General features: G+C 36.4%; 5 protein-coding genes and 2 non-coding genes across 7 annotated transcripts; 5 read left to right on the top strand and 2 right to left on the bottom strand.

Annotated features, from left to right (window-relative positions):
• Nucleotides 1-461: 461 nt before the first annotated feature.
• LOC18018261 lies at nt 462-1,712 on the bottom strand. Its single transcript, XM_006400043.2, has 2 exons — nt 1,581-1,712; nt 462-789 (listed from the first exon to the last, which is right to left on the bottom strand). The coding sequence occupies exons 1-2, from the start codon at nt 1,691-1,693 to the stop codon at nt 600-602; spliced, it is 303 nt and encodes a 100-aa protein (XP_006400106.1). The 5' UTR covers nt 1,694-1,712; the 3' UTR covers nt 462-599.
• A 101-nt stretch (nt 1,713-1,813) lies between these two features.
• Nucleotides 1,814-1,887, top strand: TRNAI-AAU. Its single transcript has one exon. It is a non-coding gene; the product is annotated as a tRNA-Ile (tRNA).
• Nucleotides 1,888-2,031: 144 nt separating this feature from the next.
• On the top strand, nt 2,032-5,638 carry LOC18018262 (probable tRNA (guanine(26)-N(2))-dimethyltransferase 1). Its single transcript, XM_006400044.2, has 12 exons — nt 2,032-2,377; nt 2,732-3,013; nt 3,125-3,212; nt 3,321-3,442; nt 3,546-3,685; nt 3,776-3,848; nt 3,990-4,078; nt 4,153-4,258; nt 4,344-4,556; nt 4,678-4,872; nt 4,998-5,075; nt 5,196-5,638. Exons 1-12 carry the CDS (start codon nt 2,282-2,284, stop codon nt 5,499-5,501), a joined length of 1,788 nt encoding a protein of 595 aa, XP_006400107.1. The 5' UTR covers nt 2,032-2,281; the 3' UTR covers nt 5,502-5,638.
• A 228-nt stretch (nt 5,639-5,866) lies between these two features.
• TRNAD-GUC lies at nt 5,867-5,938 on the top strand. The gene has a single exon. It is a non-coding gene; the product is annotated as a tRNA-Asp (tRNA).
• A 142-nt stretch (nt 5,939-6,080) lies between these two features.
• Nucleotides 6,081-7,645, top strand: LOC18018861 (E3 ubiquitin-protein ligase Praja-2). Its single transcript, XM_006400045.2, has one exon. The coding sequence runs from the start codon at nt 6,157-6,159 to the stop codon at nt 7,387-7,389; it is 1,233 nt and encodes a 410-aa protein (XP_006400108.1). The 5' UTR covers nt 6,081-6,156; the 3' UTR covers nt 7,390-7,645.
• Nucleotides 7,646-13,205: 5,560 nt separating this feature from the next.
• Nucleotides 13,206-14,212, top strand: LOC18018862 (basic leucine zipper 43). Its single transcript, XM_006400046.2, has one exon. It carries the CDS (start codon nt 13,324-13,326, stop codon nt 13,894-13,896), a length of 573 nt encoding a protein of 190 aa, XP_006400109.1. The 5' UTR covers nt 13,206-13,323; the 3' UTR covers nt 13,897-14,212.
• A 966-nt stretch (nt 14,213-15,178) lies between these two features.
• LOC18018863 (zinc finger protein CONSTANS) lies at nt 15,179-16,395 on the bottom strand. The gene is made up of 2 exons (XM_006400047.1): nt 15,664-16,395; nt 15,179-15,511 (listed from the first exon to the last, which is right to left on the bottom strand). Exons 1-2 carry the CDS (start codon nt 16,393-16,395, stop codon nt 15,179-15,181), a joined length of 1,065 nt encoding a protein of 354 aa, XP_006400110.1.
• Between the last annotated feature and the right edge of the window lie 888 nt (nt 16,396-17,283).

Here is a 17,283-nt window from a genome sequence, read left to right on the forward strand (position 1 = left end):
TTAAAATTCGAGTTTATTAATTGTTAAATATCTCTAGTTTTTTAGTGGGAAATGACACAGTAAATATAGTATAGACAATTATTTTCTGCCAATTAACTTTCTTTGTTCAAAATAAAACACATCCACTTCTTTCCAAAAAAAAAAACACATCCACTTACCATCAATAATGGTTGATTTTCTTTATATCAAATGCAAACAACAATAAAATGAACTCACTTGATTTATATTAGCAAAATCCTTTTAAAACCTGTGATAATTAAAGGTCTGATTATGTAAGTGCCAAAACCCGCCTATTATACAGAAAGAATGGACAAGAAGAGCTTTTGGTTACTAAGTAGATTTTTCCGGTTAAAAGACGACAATACTCAGTTAACACAAATCAACTCAATCACCAACATCCGGTTTAGCTAATCAAATTGCCAATCTGGTTAAACTAGCACCTGATCAAGAATTGGAATAAGTCTTATCAAACAAATTAGACTAGACATGCTTCAACTGTAACATTACAAATTGGACTGATTACGTATATCATAAGGTCAGGAAGATGAAACAAATAGTTTTTAGTCTTGAGGCATCATCTATAAAATACCGAAACAGGCTCAAGATTTTGAGCACTCGGGACAAGGGAAACAACCTTTGGCTTGGCAATTATCACAGGTGACTGATCTTGCGTTTGACGAGTCACCGAATCCAAAGATCCCCTCTCCTGATTTGATCGATCCCGTCCCTTTGCAGCGGCCACATGCTATACTCTTTAGATCTCCACATTTCCTGCACATCCCAAGAGATCTGCAAAAGTTGTGATTAGAAACACACGATGGTAAAATATAGATTCAAGAACAAGTCTAATTTCATTAGGACATAGACAGAAACACTCTTAGAACAGTTCTTGGAGATATCAGCGGTTCAGTAAACTGTCTTAAAACCATGCCTACACAGTGTCTCTCATTACAAAAAGGTAAGATATTCAGAACTCATAATCATAATCAAGAATTTCAACATTGTGAAAGACTTTTAAAACATTACAATTCTTTGAACACGAGCAAATGATTCAACACCTGAATATTTCAATTCGTAAATGCGAGAATCAAAAGACTTTGCAGTGAGCTGCAGATTTTCTGGAACCATTAGTTCACATGGCGAGAACTAAGAGAAAACCATGTTTCCATTGGAGAGTGAGAGGCTAAAGACATAACCCAACACTGATTCTTGAATTCAGAATCTATTCTTTGGTTAAGACTTCATACAACATATCAGTATATCACACATAAACTCCTAAAGTCTTATCATTTTCAGATTTTCCGATTCAAAAATTCATTTTTACTCAGGAATCGAATAGCTTATCACAATTCTACGCAGCTACTACAATCATCATCATCTCATACGCCATTAACACATAATCAACAAAACAATTCTCATGGGTTCATCCAAAATCCAAGCATGTTCATCCAAAATCGGATATCATATGACCTGGATTTTTAATCAGGACATGAAAAATGGGGCAAAAAGTTTGGTTTTGTGTTTTTTTTTTTCAGAAATCTGTGTGGTGAGATGATGAAATGGCTTCTAAGGTTGTTTACCTTCTCTGAGCAGCGGCAATGAAAGCGTCAACTTTTGGAGCAGCGATGGTGGCACCGAGAAGCAGAGCCCCAACTGCGAAACCCGCTACTTCGTTTGATGTTAAGCTCTGCATCGTCTTCTTCCCTTTCTCAGTACTTCTCTGGCTCCTCTTTAGCTTGATAAATGATATCCTGCACTCAGATACGGACTTGACTTGATATAAATAGTATTAGCATCTTCATATCAACAAATTGGCCTATTAGCTCAGTTGGTTAGAGCGTCGTGCTAATAACGCGAAGGTCACAGGTTCGAAACCTGTATAGGCCATTTTTTTTTCATTTGTTTTGTTTTCCCTCCTTTTTGGAATATTTATAGTTCGACCCTGTATGTTTTGATAATAACCAATTTCAGACCAATAAAATTTTGTTAAATTTCTCGTATTGTTTGTAATTTGTAGGGTTTAACTGAGTACTCCTTTTCTGGGTCTGTCTATTCGCTTCCAAGTTCCAACGTACGGCCTCTTACACCTTACCTTCTCTCTGAAACTGCAACCAAAGGATAAGCGATAGGGTTTCTTCTGTCTTCACTCAAGCAAGTGGTTAAGTGTCGTCGACACCTTTGTAGCTTCAAGCTTTGTGTTTTGCCGTTCTGGTTACAGATTCGTGTTGTTAATTCAATTTGTGAATCTTCTGCCCCTAAAGAGAAGAATCTCAGATCAGCAATGGAGACAGATCTAACTGATTACACCATTATTAAGGAAGGTGAAGCTGAGATCCTAATGCACAAGAAGAATCAAGTCTTCTTCAACAAAGCTCAGGTTTCCTTCTTTTGTTGCTATTTGATTTGTTTTGCTGCAAAGGTTCTTCCTTTTAGCTAAGAATTGATTTAATTTCATCAAGGGCAATCTTAGGACTGATCAAGTATTAGTTTGGGGCATTTTAATTTTCGTTTCAGATATCAAGTTCAGTGCTTTTCAGCCATTAACACACAAATGATTTTGCTTCTAATGATTACTCGTTAGTTGTTATGGCAGAGTCTCATTTGGTGTTTTGTGAGAAATTAGTAGAAATTTGAAGACAAATCCTTTTTAGGAATTCTAACACACACTTATGTTTTTATGATAATATTTTCTTTTGTGAGCTAAACGAACTGCTTATTGTTTTATGGTTAGGTCAACAATAGGGACATGTCCATTGCTGTCCTAAGGGCATACATATCCAAATGCAAGCAAGAGCATGAGGCAATGTTATCCAAAAGAGCTAGATCATCTGGGAAAGTGACTGAGAAGGATGCCTCTAAGAATTTCAAGGAAGAAACTCCCACTGAAAACGGTGAGGATAATGGTAAAACCAACGGAGAACATGAAGTAACATCTCAGGATGGGCCAAAGGAAGCTACCAAGACCGCTTATGAGCCTGCACGAAGGGAACTCAAGCCACCAAGAGTTCTTGAGGTCTACCTATCTTCTTTCCTTTATGACTGTAGTAACTATTCGTTGTTATCTTATTTTGTTGTCTAGTGTGCTTTTCTGTTAGATAACTCTTTCTTGTGTTATTAATTGTAGGCCCTGTCAGCTTCTGGGTTACGGGCTTTGAGATATGCTCGTGAAGTTGAAGGAATTGGTCAGGTTGTGGCTTTAGATAATGACCCAGGTATTTGTTTTTCCCAACATTTGTGCTTGTGAAAAGATATCAGAATTCGACTTTTCTTCTATCCTAAGTTCCCAGAATAATATAATATTTTCCTTTTTCCTGTTAAAGCATCTGTTGAAGCTTGCCAGAGAAACATAAAGTTCAATGGCTTGATGTCTACTTCAAAAGTGGAGTCACATCTTACTGATGCTCGTGTCCATATGCTCACCCACCCAAAAGAATTTAATGTGGTATGTGTCCAATATTCCCAAAATCTTATGCTCATTTAGTCAGAAAATTTCATTTTATCGACTTTCTTAGTCTGTTAACTAATTTGGTTGATTGATGTCTTAGGTTGATCTTGATCCATATGGTTCGCCGTCTATTTTCCTTGATTCAGCTGTTCAATCAGTTGCCGATGGTGGGTTGCTGATGTGTACAGCAACTGACATGGCAGTGTTATGTGGTGCTAACGGCGAGGTTTGCTATTCCAAGTGAGATTTTTTTTTACCCCTCCATTACCTTATTCTGAAAACAAATATCTATGATTTTTGTCTGAATGTCTTAAATCCGTCTATTGTTAGATATGGCTCCTATCCACTGAAAGGGAAATATTGTCATGAGATGGCTTTGAGGATCCTCCTCGCCAGCATCGAGGTAAATTTTTTGCTACTGCGTGGAATTAATTCACTTCCGCTAAATCTTCCAGGCTTTGATTGTTTGTTAAGATGCTCTATTATTCTCTAAAATCTTATTTTTCCTTAATCAATTGACTTTGGTCATATTGTTGATTTGCAGAGCCATGCAAATCGCTACAAGCGGTATATTGTTCCTGTTCTATCAGTCCAAATGGATTTCTACGTCCGTGTTTTTGTCCGCGTTTACACGTAAGTTTTCCTTTCTTTTCAAACACTTCCCTCAGCTAGAGACAAGTAAAGATTGAAGCTTTATGGAAATGCAGTTCGGCGAGTGCAATGAAGAACACTCCGCTAAAGCTCTCATATGTTTATCAATGTATTGGTTGTGATTCCTTTCATCTTCAGTCTGTTGGAAGATCTCTCCCTAAGGTATCTTTTCTCTGTCTCTTTGCATAGTTAGTTTCTGGAAACCGCCTTTTTGAAAATCTTCTTCTTAAATATTTGTTTTTGGCAGAATAACAGTGTGAGGTATCAGGCAGGAGTTGGTCCCGTTGTTCCTCAGGAATGCACTCATTGTGGAAAGAAATACAACATGGGTGGACCGATATGGTCTGCTCCAATGCACGATCAAGAATGGGTGACTTCGATACTAAATGGTGTTAAATCCATGAAAGACAGATACCCTGCTTACGACAAAATCTGCGCTATTCTCACCACGATCTCAGAGGCAAAACTCTTCTCCCAAACTTTGAAAGTTTCAGTTTTTGGTTTGGATCAATTTCTCTTTTTGTTTTTTTCGTCAAAGGATCAATTTCTCTAAAACCCCTATTTGTTTGCCTTGTCTCCAGGAATTGCCAGATGTTCCGCTCTTTTTGAGCCTTCATAGTCTCTCTGCAACGCTAAAATGTACTTCACCGTCAGCTGCTTTGTTCCGATCAGCGGTAATCAATGCAAAGTACCGTGTCTCGGGGTCCCATGTGAACCCGCTTGGGATTAAAACTGATGCTCCAATGGAGATTATCTGGGACATCATGCGTTGCTGGGTAAACCATCTGCTTTTTTCCTTCATTTCCCTCAACTAAGCCTAAAGGCAGAAGCTTTAACTGTGTTCATCTTTTCTTTTCTTTTTCTCCTCTTGGTGCTAATGAATGAACTATTTTGGTTGTAGGTGAAAAATCATCCAGTGAAAGCGCAACCACCTGAACATCCTGGAAGTGTGATTCTATCTAAAGAACCATCTCATCAGGTCCCTAATTCTAGCTTGCCATTGTTTCTATGCTTTATTCGTTGATTTGATTTGGTGGAAGCTGAATAAAGTTCCAAGCTTTAACCTTGAATTACTGTTTTTTTTTTTTCTCTCGGACAGGCTGACTTTTCGCGCCACGTTGGTTCACTTAGCAAAGCACAGGTGAAGAAAGTAGCCCGGTTTCTGCCAAACCCAGAGAAGCATTGGGGTCCAAAGATAAGGGCTGGTCGTCAAATCACGAGCAAACACGTCTCGCTTATTGGTCATGAAGCAGTTAACGGTCATCTCAATGGCCACAAGGAAGCAGGAGCAGAAGAAGAAGAAGAAGAAGAGGAAGAAAAAGAAGAGCAGCAAGAAGATATCATTAAGGATGAGCCAGACCTGAAACGCCAGAAGACAACAGATGATATTGCCTCCACATCATAAGGGGGCTAATGTTTACACAAAAAAAAATATTTATATTTTGTTTGCGAAAGATTGTGTCACCTTTTCTTTGTTTTCAACTCTCGTCATCAGAATTTTGTGTTTTTGATCCAAGCAGAGTGAAATTTTTTAGTTTTCAACTATATCTCGTATTCTCGTGTATTGGTTCTCTTTATTAGTTTCATACAACTTTTAAGTATCGAATCAGAAGCAGACACAAAGTCTCTCAACGGCATTTGTCGAAGAACTAAAGAAGCACACACTACATTTTCGGCAGACTTGGGACAACCTAGTGTGGACTATTCTTGGAAATTGAGTAAACTAATGTTAAGTATTAATTTTAACACAGACTTTGGACTATTAAAAAAGTCGTTGTAGTATAGTGGTAAGTATTCCCGCCTGTCACGCGGGTGACCCGGGTTCGATCCCCGGCAACGGCGATTAATTTTTTAATATCATACAGATTATTTTCCATTTTTTATAAAAGGTTTTAGCTATTACGTGGCACAATCTTGGCCCACGAGTGTAAGTAGATAGATACACCGCCATAATATTATATCTTATGTGTATAAATACGAATCTTTTTTATTTTCCTCGACAATTTTTTTGTTATAAATTTTCTCCCAGTTTTTTGACATCTTCTCTCAGAAACTCAGCAATGGCGTCGGCGAAACTTTTCGGTTGTGCAATTAACGTTGAACCAGAGGAAGAAGAAGGTGGTGGTGGTAGTGGTAGCTCAATCGCCGGGGAAATTCCTCGATCTGGTGTCCAACCGGATGGCGAAGCTGCGATTTTGTCCGCCTGTTTCCCTCCGCCCAATCAGAGGGGAATTAATCCATATTTCCGTTTCTTAGATTCGAATTCAGATTCTGGATCGGCTTCTATGGATTCAGAATCCGATCTGCATAGCTGTTTCATCGATTTCTTTGATCGAGAGTCGTACGAGGTCGAGACCGTCCGCGATTGGGGATTTCTCGACACGGAGGAGAAGATAGATTTAGGACTCGGAATCGGGTCAGGTTCAGGGTCAGGGTCAAGCCAGCTGCGCGGTGATTCAGGTGGGTTAGGGCTTCAAGCTACCCGGAATAGGGAAATTGATTCGGGTCGGGTCGAAGTCTGTACGGCTCTAACTTCTGTTGGGGATGATCTCTTTCTGGAGGAAGCTGCTATGGATGTTACTCCTGTTTGGGATGAATTCTTTGGCGATACAACCATGGTGGGTGGTGAGGAACTTGAATGGGAGGATTTGCAGAACGCGATCACCTGGGTTGAAGAACCCGTCCAAGTTAGTATTTTCAGTCTGGAAGAAGCAGAAGAAGTAGTAGAAGGAGAAGAAGAGTTGCTTGTAGCATCGAGGGATGAGGATCAAGATCATCATGATGTACATTGGGAGGTTTCGTTACCTGTTAACAATGTTGGTTTTTTGGAAGAAGCTGAAGATGTTATGGATATGGTAGACGACTCTGCTCTTATGGATTTTCATTACGGCGTTTTTCTAGCTAGTATAGATGAATATGATGATGATCATGGAGATTACGATGCCATATTCGCACAATCATTCGATCAAGAGGCTGGAATAAACGGGAGTCCACCGGCATCCAAAAGGGTTGTAGATGATCTCCCAGTTGTGGAAATTACCACTGAAGAATTGAGCAAAGGGGACATTGTTTGCGCAATCTGCAAAGATGAAGTTGTGGTGGAGGAGAAAGTAAAGAGGCTTCCTTGTAAGCATTACTATCATGGAGAGTGTATCATACCTTGGCTAGGGATAAGGAATACATGCCCTGTTTGTAGGTATGAGCTACCAACTGATGATGTTGAGTATGAAAGGAATAGGAGATCACAAAGGCATGGTAGCAGCGTTTTGGCAAGGGATTTGATGTCCGAGTAGATTGAAGTAATTGTGCTTTATCTTCGGTGTAATCTCTCTCTCTCTCTCTCTCTCTCTCTCTCTCTTATCAGTAACGATCTGTTCCTGATTGATATGGTGTACATATTATCTTGGTTTTAGGCAGATTAAAAAAAGAAAAAAAAATATACTTTTGGAGCTTTATCTTGTGCTAGTTATTTAGGTTCATTAATCTTTTAGGCTTTGATGACAGTTGCAGCCCCAGTTTCTTTATGGTGGAATTGTTTATCCTACTTTCATTAGATCTAAATATGATTTTTGCGATGTGATTTGATGCTTCTTCAATAGTCTTTTTAGAATTTCTCGATCAAGATTACCTCTGCAAGATTATATTGTAAACGTTAAAACTTTAGGCGAGTCCAAATTTAGGAATGTCATAGGGAAAAAGAAAAAGACTTTTGGAGCTATATCTTGTGTAAGTTGTTTAGGTTCATTAACTTTATTGAGAATCGCAATCACAGTTCTTTTTAGTGGAATTGTCCATCCTACTTTCATTAGAGGTGTTGCGATGGGCTAACCCGATCCATGTCTCTAAGTGTCAGATGTGGAAAGAATGTAGGTCCTGGTCCGGTCATGCGACTCTGTGGCCAGCTTGTGGTTAACCAAATACAAAATTAAAAATGATGGATTTTATCGGGTTTAACTTTGTCTTAATTCGGGTTCAACATGCGGGCTTTTAGCCCTGTCCATGCCTAATTTGTGTTGGCTGAAAACTAGATTCATGCGGAAGCTATAAAATGCCTAGAAATTCTACGGTAACTAGAAGACGGTTTTTTCATAATGACATTAGATTAATCTAGACTTTTAGTTGCGTATTAAAAATATTTCCATGTTTCTTTCAGTTAACTACTTCAATATAAACCGAAGCCGGCCACTACGGATAAGATTGTTAAAAAAAAAACAAAAGTTAATAGTCATTTTCACATGGGAGTGGCTGGTTCCTTTCCTCTATAGTGACTCTACATATCTAAAGAGCCAAACTTAAAACATTGAGTGTCGATTTTCTTTTTTATGATCATGGAAAAATCCATTTGATGGCTCTTGGATACCCAATTAGCTCAACACTATTTGCTATCCTCATATGCAATAATTATGTCTCTTCTTTCGTTCCATGTAACGAATACTCCACATATTTGAAAAAATATAAGCTCCTCTACGAAATCTAAAGTTTTAACCGTGTTTATTTATTTTTCTTCTATATAAATTTACTGTTTAACAAAGAAAATAGTTATGTACGAAGAACAAAAACTAGACGTAAAACCAAGTAAAAGACATGAGAAGAAATCATAAAGAAAACTTTAAATACATTAAAAGACAAAAAAACAATTATCTATGTAGATGCCGGTGAGAATCTTGGTACTGAAACGACACTTCTCTGTTTCGAACCGATTTCTAACTTCGCTAATGAGATTATCCGTTTCTATATTGACATTTGAAACTACATTTGTGTGGATCTTTTTCGATTTATTAAAAACGATCTAAAGAGGTGCATTAAATAAGTAATTGCACGAAGATGAAGAAAATTAATATTTCCTCCGTTTCATAAAAAGTATCATTCTGACATTTTTCACATATATTAAAAAAATTATTAAAAATACAATTTTGTTCCTTATTAATACATTAAATAATTTGTTTTTATCTAATAAATACATTAAATTAATATGGTTAAAACTGGAATATTGTTTAAAATTTTACATTAAAAATATAAAACAATATTTTTTGTGAAACAAAAATAAAATTTTAAAATGACACTCTTTGTGAAACGGAGGGAGTATAAAACGTATGTAGTTGGGATGGATGAATAACATCACATCAAAAATAATTTTCATCACACCATTTGAAAATGTTTCATTTGGTAATTATTACCTCAATCATTTTGGGATTGAAATTTGAGCTCAAGTTTTTCCGTGACGTTCTCCCACTTTGTCTTCTTGTCTCTTAGGATTCTCTATACCTTCTCCTTAAGGGACATTAAGCTTTCTAGACCAAAATGCACATCAACTACTCTCAAGCAATAACCAGACAATTAAGAGTATAATAATAGGGTAAATAAAACTTAAAGTGAATGCTAGACTGGAACACATATGTAAACAGTATTCCAATAAAAAAAAAAACATAACCTAAATGAAGTTCATACAAGCTAATCACTACTAAGAGAAAAAGGATCATATGAGTGTAATAACAGTCAAGAAATACAACCTACTTAGACTGAAACTCGTACTAATTGATACATGTAAGAGCAAAACAAAGACTTCAATATTGTGAAGGATACAACTTACACTAAAATCCAGCAGACTGAGAATACGTAATAACCAAGATGTAGCATCAAGTTGAAAAGTATTCATCACCAATAATAATAGATAACATATATGCATATGCATACATGTATCAGTGTCATCATGTCTGTATGATGTGTATGTGAAGTTGTGAACTGCATGTATATATGCATGCACTTGCTTATCGGATACCAAGTTCTTGCGACTGTGTTAGGTATTAAATTTTCATGGGGGAAAAGTTGTTACCTTAGTTTTCCTTCATACTCAAATATTAATTTATCTGGTTTCGTCCAAAACCTATAATAACTTAGAATAATAGACTAATTTTGACAAAAACAAGAAATATCTTAGGACAAAATAATTAGGCAATGACAAGTTGGGTTATTTTTAAAATTTCAAACTTTTTTGCTGGTCATGGTAAAATTAATAACACAATCATAACTTTTATGATTATGATTGACGATAATGATACAATTTGGCAGTGATAGTGGGGCAAACCCTTAATAAAATCTACAAGCTAAGTACCTCAGCACATTATGTTGGCCTCCATCCATATACCATTAAAATTTAACTAGAAGGAAAGTGGACTACGTATCCGTGTTCTATTTTATGTATAGTTTTCTGTTTTCCACTATATGTTAAGATATTAGTTCTCTTATTTAAACATGAGATTACTTTTACAGAGCAACTGAACGTACGCATGCAGAGATTAATAAAAAAATTAGCCATAGATGCTTAAAATATATTTGTTAGTATTATCCATTTGGCAAATTGGATAGAATGATTTAAAGGTATACGAACGAAAAATAAAAAGTATAAAATGGGTATATATATAATATACTAATAAAAATTTCATAAAAATAAAAGAATATCTGTGGAACTATAAAAATTATCGTAAAAGGTGTAAATGATACCAATAGACTTCGCTTTGGTGATTGGCTTATCCTTAATCCTCCAATCAGTTGGACCATCATGGAATCATCCCTTTTAACTGTTTCAATAAATTAATATGGTGATGATTGCTTAACGAAGAAGATCAATGGGATTTCCAACTCTCATATGGTATTTAAGGGGTTAATGAATCTCTGAGTAAAAAAAATCCAGTTTTAGTTGGAAAAAACGTAGTAGTTCTACAGTTTTGTTTTTAGCTATATGAGCATTTTTCGATACCACAAAATTCACATGTTAATTACTAATTACATTAGATTTCAGTTTGAAAATTTTGATTTTCTATACAAACTACAAGATCTTAAGGAAAACTTTTCGTAAAAACATTAAAAATCAAGGTAGGCCAGTATCAGGTGGTAGTGTTACTATTATGAGCAAAGCAATGAAACATTAAAAATACTTTTACAGTTTATGGTTCGATAAAAATATTATTAAAATAATATGAGATAAAGGAAACACTAAGAAAAAGCAAATTGAAAAAGTTATAAAAAATAAAGAAGATATGAAATACAAAAAAAAAGTTTAAGGCTGTGGAAGAAGAACAAACCGTGCAAAGGACATGAGACTGAAATAAAGAAGAAATAGACTTTGTCTGAATGATATGACTTGATGGTGTGTATTTGCCTTTTGTTTGACCAACACAGTCACACTCTCTTTCATTCAATAGTCATTAAATTTGCCAAATTATGCAATTTGATGGTTTTAGTCAGTCAAAAAGTTTAAGGTGTTGTGAATATCGCATTAAAAAGAGTATAGAAGGATTATAAACTAATTAATTTTTAATTCATTATCAGTCGGTTTGAGATGAAAATATATAACATCAGAACTTATTAATCTCATATGAATATTTGATCCAAAATCCAAGAACTACCCTACATCTGTTCAAAAGAAGCTAGTGGTCTCTTGAAAATGGGATTTCCTCAAATGGTAAGGTATGGCATTACCACAACAGTAACCTGCAATAAACTTTTGAAAATAAAGCTTTAATTTTTACTGTGTTATATAACTTTCTGTGAACACCCAAAAAGTCTACCAAGAGGACCAATATCAATTTGCACATATTGTAGTTAACTGCCTTTTTTCAAATTGGATTATAATAAACCCATGCATGCCTAAGTTTTTGATTATTTAAAGAAAGATACGTTCTAAAATTATAATAGTGACAAGAAAGAAAATAAGGAACCAAAGACGATTTGTTCAACTTCTACAATTATTAAACAGTTTTGCCAATGATTATCTATTGCGTCTATTGTTTTTATTTTTTTTTTCCAGTTTAATGAATCTAAGGCTGGAAACTATTGGTCAACCCAAACGATTTCCTAGAGTTTAATGACGTTGTATATTAAGTCAAACAGTTCTACAACGAAATAGTCGATCTTCATATTTAATTTTGACCAGCAAAAGGGATAACACTCATATCTAATTAGCATAACTTAGTTAAATTAAGGAAAAATATTTGTCTTGAATTGTAATCATTTTGCAAGTGAGTGGTTTTAAGTGGTTGTTGTGTCATCAGCTCCTCAATTGTGTTATAGACTTTGCCTTAGCCTTTGTACGTAACGAAATCATAAAACGACAAGCCAAGCCTGCCTAACACATCTTGCTTTTCTAGTGCAGCGAAGGAATTTATTTGGTTTGGGTTTTGTTGATAGTGTGGTCTACTATATATATTTATTGAGTAGAAAACACCACATTCTTTTATATTTTACTCCTCTAAAATTCTACGCAGAAAACCATATAATAATCGATGCTAATGAAAGAAGAGAGGCAAATCTCAAAGGTACAAGATATAATCTGCTTATTTTTCTATAGAAAAAAAAATAAGAGAAATTGGTGAATTGTGTAGATGTTAGGATTATAGAAGCTTTATAAATTGACTTATTTGGCATCATCACCACTTTATATGTTGGCTAATAAAAGCATTGTTTCTAAACCTATTTATTTTGAAACCCAAAAAATAGAAACTACAAATTTTCTCTCTGATGTAAGCACATTAACACTGATCCCAAACTTTATTTTATCCACAGGTTATATATATTGTATCCAAGTCCTCGTGGATCATTATCATCAATGCATGGGCCATGATGCATAAACCTTTTCAGTTCAGTCATGCATGAACATCATCATGATGGCCATGGCACTCTCTCCTATACCTACATTACATTACTTGCCACTTGGTTACCATCATGATCGACGTATAAGGCATACTTTCCCTAGTATCAATATATCCTCATGCATCAACCGATCGGTGAATAAACATACAAATGTCAATGGGACCAAACTTATTCTGATTCAACCTGTTTATCGATATCATTAATATTTTTTACAAAAAAATTATATGTATCTATTGCCCCCACCCCCCCCCCCCCCCAAAATCTAATTTATGTGTACCTTTATATGCCCACCTGGAATTTCTTTTTAAAAAAATCTTCTTCCCAATAATTTAAATTAAAGGAAAAAACAAACATGCCAATGGGTCATGTAGAAGACATAATCTAAATTGTTTTTCAAAAGCAAAACCCTTAAGTGTCACGAAAGCCACCAATTTGCAAAAATTAAAGGTGTGGTCCACTTTTATGCCGTTTTCTGCTGTATAAACACACCTTCTCATCCAATCTCCACCATTAACTCACCCTCTTTGAGCTCTAAAGAGAGAGAGAGAGCGAGACATAGAGGGAGAGAGAAATTGACCATGCAGCCAATTAATAATAGCTCAAGTCTTAGCAACATGCAGCAACAAGACTACTTCCAGTTAAACCACTACTACAACAACTTAAACCCTACAACCGGTGTCAATCTTATCCATTACCCTCAGATTCAAGAACTGAATCTACAATCTCCGGCAAGCAACAACTCTACGACTTCTGATGAAGCAACTGAAGAAATCTTCATCATAAACGAGAGAAAGCAAAGACGTATGGTATCTAACAGAGAGTCAGCAAGAAGGTCAAGAATGAGAAAGCAAAGACACTTAGATGAGCTTCTCTCACAGGTTGCTTGGCTTCGAAGCGAGAACCACCAGCTTTTAGATAAGCTTAACCAAGCCTCGGACAGCAACGATCTCGTTCTTCGAGAGAACTTGATTCTTAAAGAGGAAAACTTGGAGCTTCGTCAAGTTATCACATCTATGAAGAAGCTTAGAGGAGCAGGAGGAGGAAGCACAAACATCCATGGAAGATCTTGTTCTTCTTCCTTGGATCATGACTTGGATCAAGACTTAATTTCTTCTATTTCAGATGATCCAAGAACTCATCATCCATCATGACTTGTTAATTTGTTCTGATCGAACTCTAAGTTTCGGCCTCTAATCTATCTACTTTCTTTTCTTTTCTTTTTTTTTTTGGTGTCCGCGAAATTCCGCCCCTTATATATGTTTTTGGGGCGGGTACAAAAGCGGATTTTTATGTATTTTTTTCTCTGAGCTAGACTTGGATCTAGCACTGCTGAAAAACATTACTATTTAACAGTTTCACTACGTACCAAATTTTGAGTTTTCCCTTCTCAGCTGTTTGTGATGGATATTGGAAGTTTTCTTCTCTGTTTTGATTTGTATAAACAGAAAAGAAGATAATTTGGGAGATGATGAATATTTCTTCTTTTATTTGCTGCTTGGAGATGATGATATAAATTTAAAGCTGTAAAAACAAGGAGCTAAAAGACAATTCATTGATCCATGAGGATATCTGCGATATATTCAGCGCTATTTCGGACAATTCGTTCACTCCTTTGGTTATTGTTTATCATCACTCATTTTTTATCGATTATGACAGCTATTTTGTTTTTTTATGAAAACTCTAGCCCCTCTCTAATCCTTTTATATTAAGCTTGTTAGAAAAAAATGAAACGTTTAAAAATGTAAATATGGATGCATGGATCGAGACAAGGAAAAATCCCTAAAATTTATCCATTGGAAAGCATGTTTGATGAGAAATTTTTTTAAAAAAAGACTAATAATTGGGCTTTAGTCAATATCTTATGGGCTTTATTAAGCTTTTTTACTTCGGCTTAGCAGGCCCATTTATGTTGACACGTCATGATTCGTTCGTTCTTTTTTTTCTTTTCTTTTTTTTGTGCAACTCTATTGATGGTTCGTTCTCTTTTCGGAACATTGAGCAGAAGAAAAAGGATGCGAAGTTGATGATGGTTATTGACCACTCGATTGAATATGGAATTAGTAGGCCTATTTGGAATTTTAAATTTTTTTTAGATTGAAATTTTTTTGTCGCTGTCTTCTTTCTAAGTAGCCAGCCAATTGAAATTGGCTTGAAACGGAATACTGTGAAGAACGGAATCCTAAGTTATTACAACAGTGTCACTTCTTTTTCTTTTTGCTCCTATAAGTTAGCATATACCTTGGAAAAGTATTATAATTTCACAAATGATGATTTGTACCAAGTAGACAGGTTTTCAATTTAACTAATGCTGAGAAAGAGGAATGCTAATTTGTACTAGTTAGCCAAAAAAATACAGACCAAAATATGATTTACAGCTTGCAATCTAGTCTTTATTTTATTATAATTATTTTGTTCTTTAGCAACATTCGAGTATCAGAAGGAAGGAACAATGCCATATCCAGTGTCGTACATTAGCATTGTGTTGAAGCATTGGTCCTCCTCAGCTTCGATTTCGATTTCTCTGCTCTTTACAAAACGGCCATTGATCCTTGGTCTTCTCTCTGCATATGCCTTCCTTGAAGCATACCTTATTATCTTCTCAAATCTCCTAGTCTTCTTCTTCTCTCTGTATCTCAGGACTCTGGCTTCTCTGTCCATTGGACTAAGTTGGGTTGGAGGGTCAGGTAGTGGTTGGTCCATCGTCACTTTGGGCGTTCTTGCGTCACTTGCTATTGACTCCGGGACAAAGTCTGTTTCCGTACATGCCTAATCACAAAAACAAAGACATTCTTGTTATATATAGACTAAGTGTTGGCAGTCAATCTTTGTGTATGACGAAAGAAAGCACTCTGTTTCTTTTTTCTTAAAGATGAAGGGCCAAGAATATGTACAAAAAAAAAAAAAAAAAGAAGCCTTACGTTATGGTTTATGGAACCATTGTAGCTGTAGTGACTTCCTGAGGAGATATCGAACTGAAAATTGTGTTGATTGTGTTGCAAATGGCTCCTTGATTCGTCAAGCTGAAGCGGAACAACTCTATCTCCCCCGTGGCTTGTCTGTGGTACACTGCAGTCTTGTTGATGCTGTGTGTATTGACCTGTGAATTTGTAGTCCATCCTCGAGTTGTAATCCGTAAGTTCTAGATACTCATCACTAAACAAGAAACCATTGTTCTGGTCATGGTTCTTGTGACTGTCATTATATATATCTGAATGTGGGAACAACCACGAAGCGTCCTCTTTGGCATCCTCTTCACCTCCCTTTGGATCCACCACCATCACTGTCTTCTCTGGATCAGTGGCCATGGAGGTGTACGAGATTCCAGATATTGGGAGAATTGGAACTCGGTGATGGCGTCTAGCAAGTGGGTTTGCGGAATGAACCTCTGAATCACAGGCTATGCATAGAGACGCATCATCTGCCTCACACAGGAAAGCAGCCGGGGCACGCTCACATGACTCGCACACCTGGACTCGTTTGTGGCGGGAAGCAACACGATTGGCAGAGTGAACTTGAGCATCACAGCTCGTGCACAAGTAGGCAGAGTCAGCACGGCAGTACACGGTGCAGGGTGTTGACCGGCATGTGTCACAGGCTCGTGCCATGTTGTACTCTCCAATACCAATGTCTTTACTCTCTTCTTTCAACATAGTGAGTAACTCAGTATGTCGTAGCTTTTGCTTTGATTGGTGTGTGAGATTGTGTCTGAAAGAAGGTGCTAATAAAGGTATATCTGTTGTCAGAGAATAAGCAGAGGAGAGATCGAATCCTGAGTGCCTACACGTGGCCCCTTGAAATGTTATTGGATCATCATGCGGCTGGCTGAGCTTTTTGGAAGGCTTATGTGTAAAGAGTAGAGTGTAAACATCTCCTCTTTTGTCCTCTTCTTCGATGGGACCCGTTCACAAGTTGCTTCGGTTTTGCCACTTGCTGATTCTTACTATTTTGTGTATCACCTTTTACTATTTTCATATGGATTTTCTAGGGACTCAATCGGAAGTCTTGAGACTAAAGATTAGCATTTTGCCTGCTGAGCCACAAGTTGATAGGTATTTTGGATTCCAAAGGAGCAAGGTTAGTTATATATCGCTTGATCACCATCATGTTAACAAAGCACTATATATGGCTCTTGAGTCTCTCTAACATTTTGAGAATATGGTCTTCCTCTATATTGTTTATTGTAGTTTTATAGATTTCAACCTGTGGAATACATACTAAAGCGTGGCATGTCATTTATGAGAGCTGTTACGCGCCCATTTCTATTTCCATATTGTATACTGTGTCTCGCGTAAGAGATGAAAAAAGTTTCAGAACTTGTCTTTAGGATTGCAGAAGGAATTGTAAAGTTTTGGTATAGAAGAGCACATTTGTTTACTAGTTTCTTTGTTAGCAGATATTGGCAAGCTATTGGTGACCCATTCGTCTATGCAGCAACTTGGGGTTTGCTTGGACTAGTAACCACCAGTACGTACTTGAACTAGTGGCCTTGTTGGTGATATGCTAATGATATTTATTATGTGGAAGCTAGAGATATGATA

The sequence above is a fragment of the Eutrema salsugineum genome, unplaced genomic scaffold (assembly GCF_000478725.1).
Source record: "Eutrema salsugineum unplaced genomic scaffold, Eutsalg1_0 scaffold_2, whole genome shotgun sequence".
NCBI lineage: Eukaryota > Viridiplantae > Streptophyta > Magnoliopsida > Brassicales > Brassicaceae > Eutrema > Eutrema salsugineum.

Coding starts and splice junctions, on each gene's coding strand:
- LOC18018261 (XM_006400043.2), bottom strand. CDS start 1,693: ATGCAGAGCTTAACATCAAACGAAGTAGCGGGTTTCGCAGTTGGGGCT. Junction 790..1,580: donor ATTGCCGCTGCTCAGAGAAG/GTAAACAACCTT, acceptor CAACTTTTGCAG/ATCTCTTGGGATGTGCAGGA.
- LOC18018262 (XM_006400044.2), top strand. CDS start 2,282: ATGGAGACAGATCTAACTGATTACACCATTATTAAGGAAGGTGAAGCT. Junction 3,686..3,775: donor GGCGAGGTTTGCTATTCCAA/GTGAGATTTTTT, acceptor GTCTATTGTTAG/ATATGGCTCCTATCCACTGA. Junction 4,259..4,343: donor TTGGAAGATCTCTCCCTAAG/GTATCTTTTCTC, acceptor TGTTTTTGGCAG/AATAACAGTGTGAGGTATCA.
- LOC18018861 (XM_006400045.2), top strand. CDS start 6,157: ATGGCGTCGGCGAAACTTTTCGGTTGTGCAATTAACGTTGAACCAGAG.
- LOC18018862 (XM_006400046.2), top strand. CDS start 13,324: ATGCAGCCAATTAATAATAGCTCAAGTCTTAGCAACATGCAGCAACAA.
- LOC18018863 (XM_006400047.1), bottom strand. CDS start 16,395: ATGTTGAAAGAAGAGAGTAAAGACATTGGTATTGGAGAGTACAACATG. Junction 15,512..15,663: donor ATGGTTCCATAAACCATAAC/GTAAGGCTTCTT, acceptor TTTTGTGATTAG/GCATGTACGGAAACAGACTT.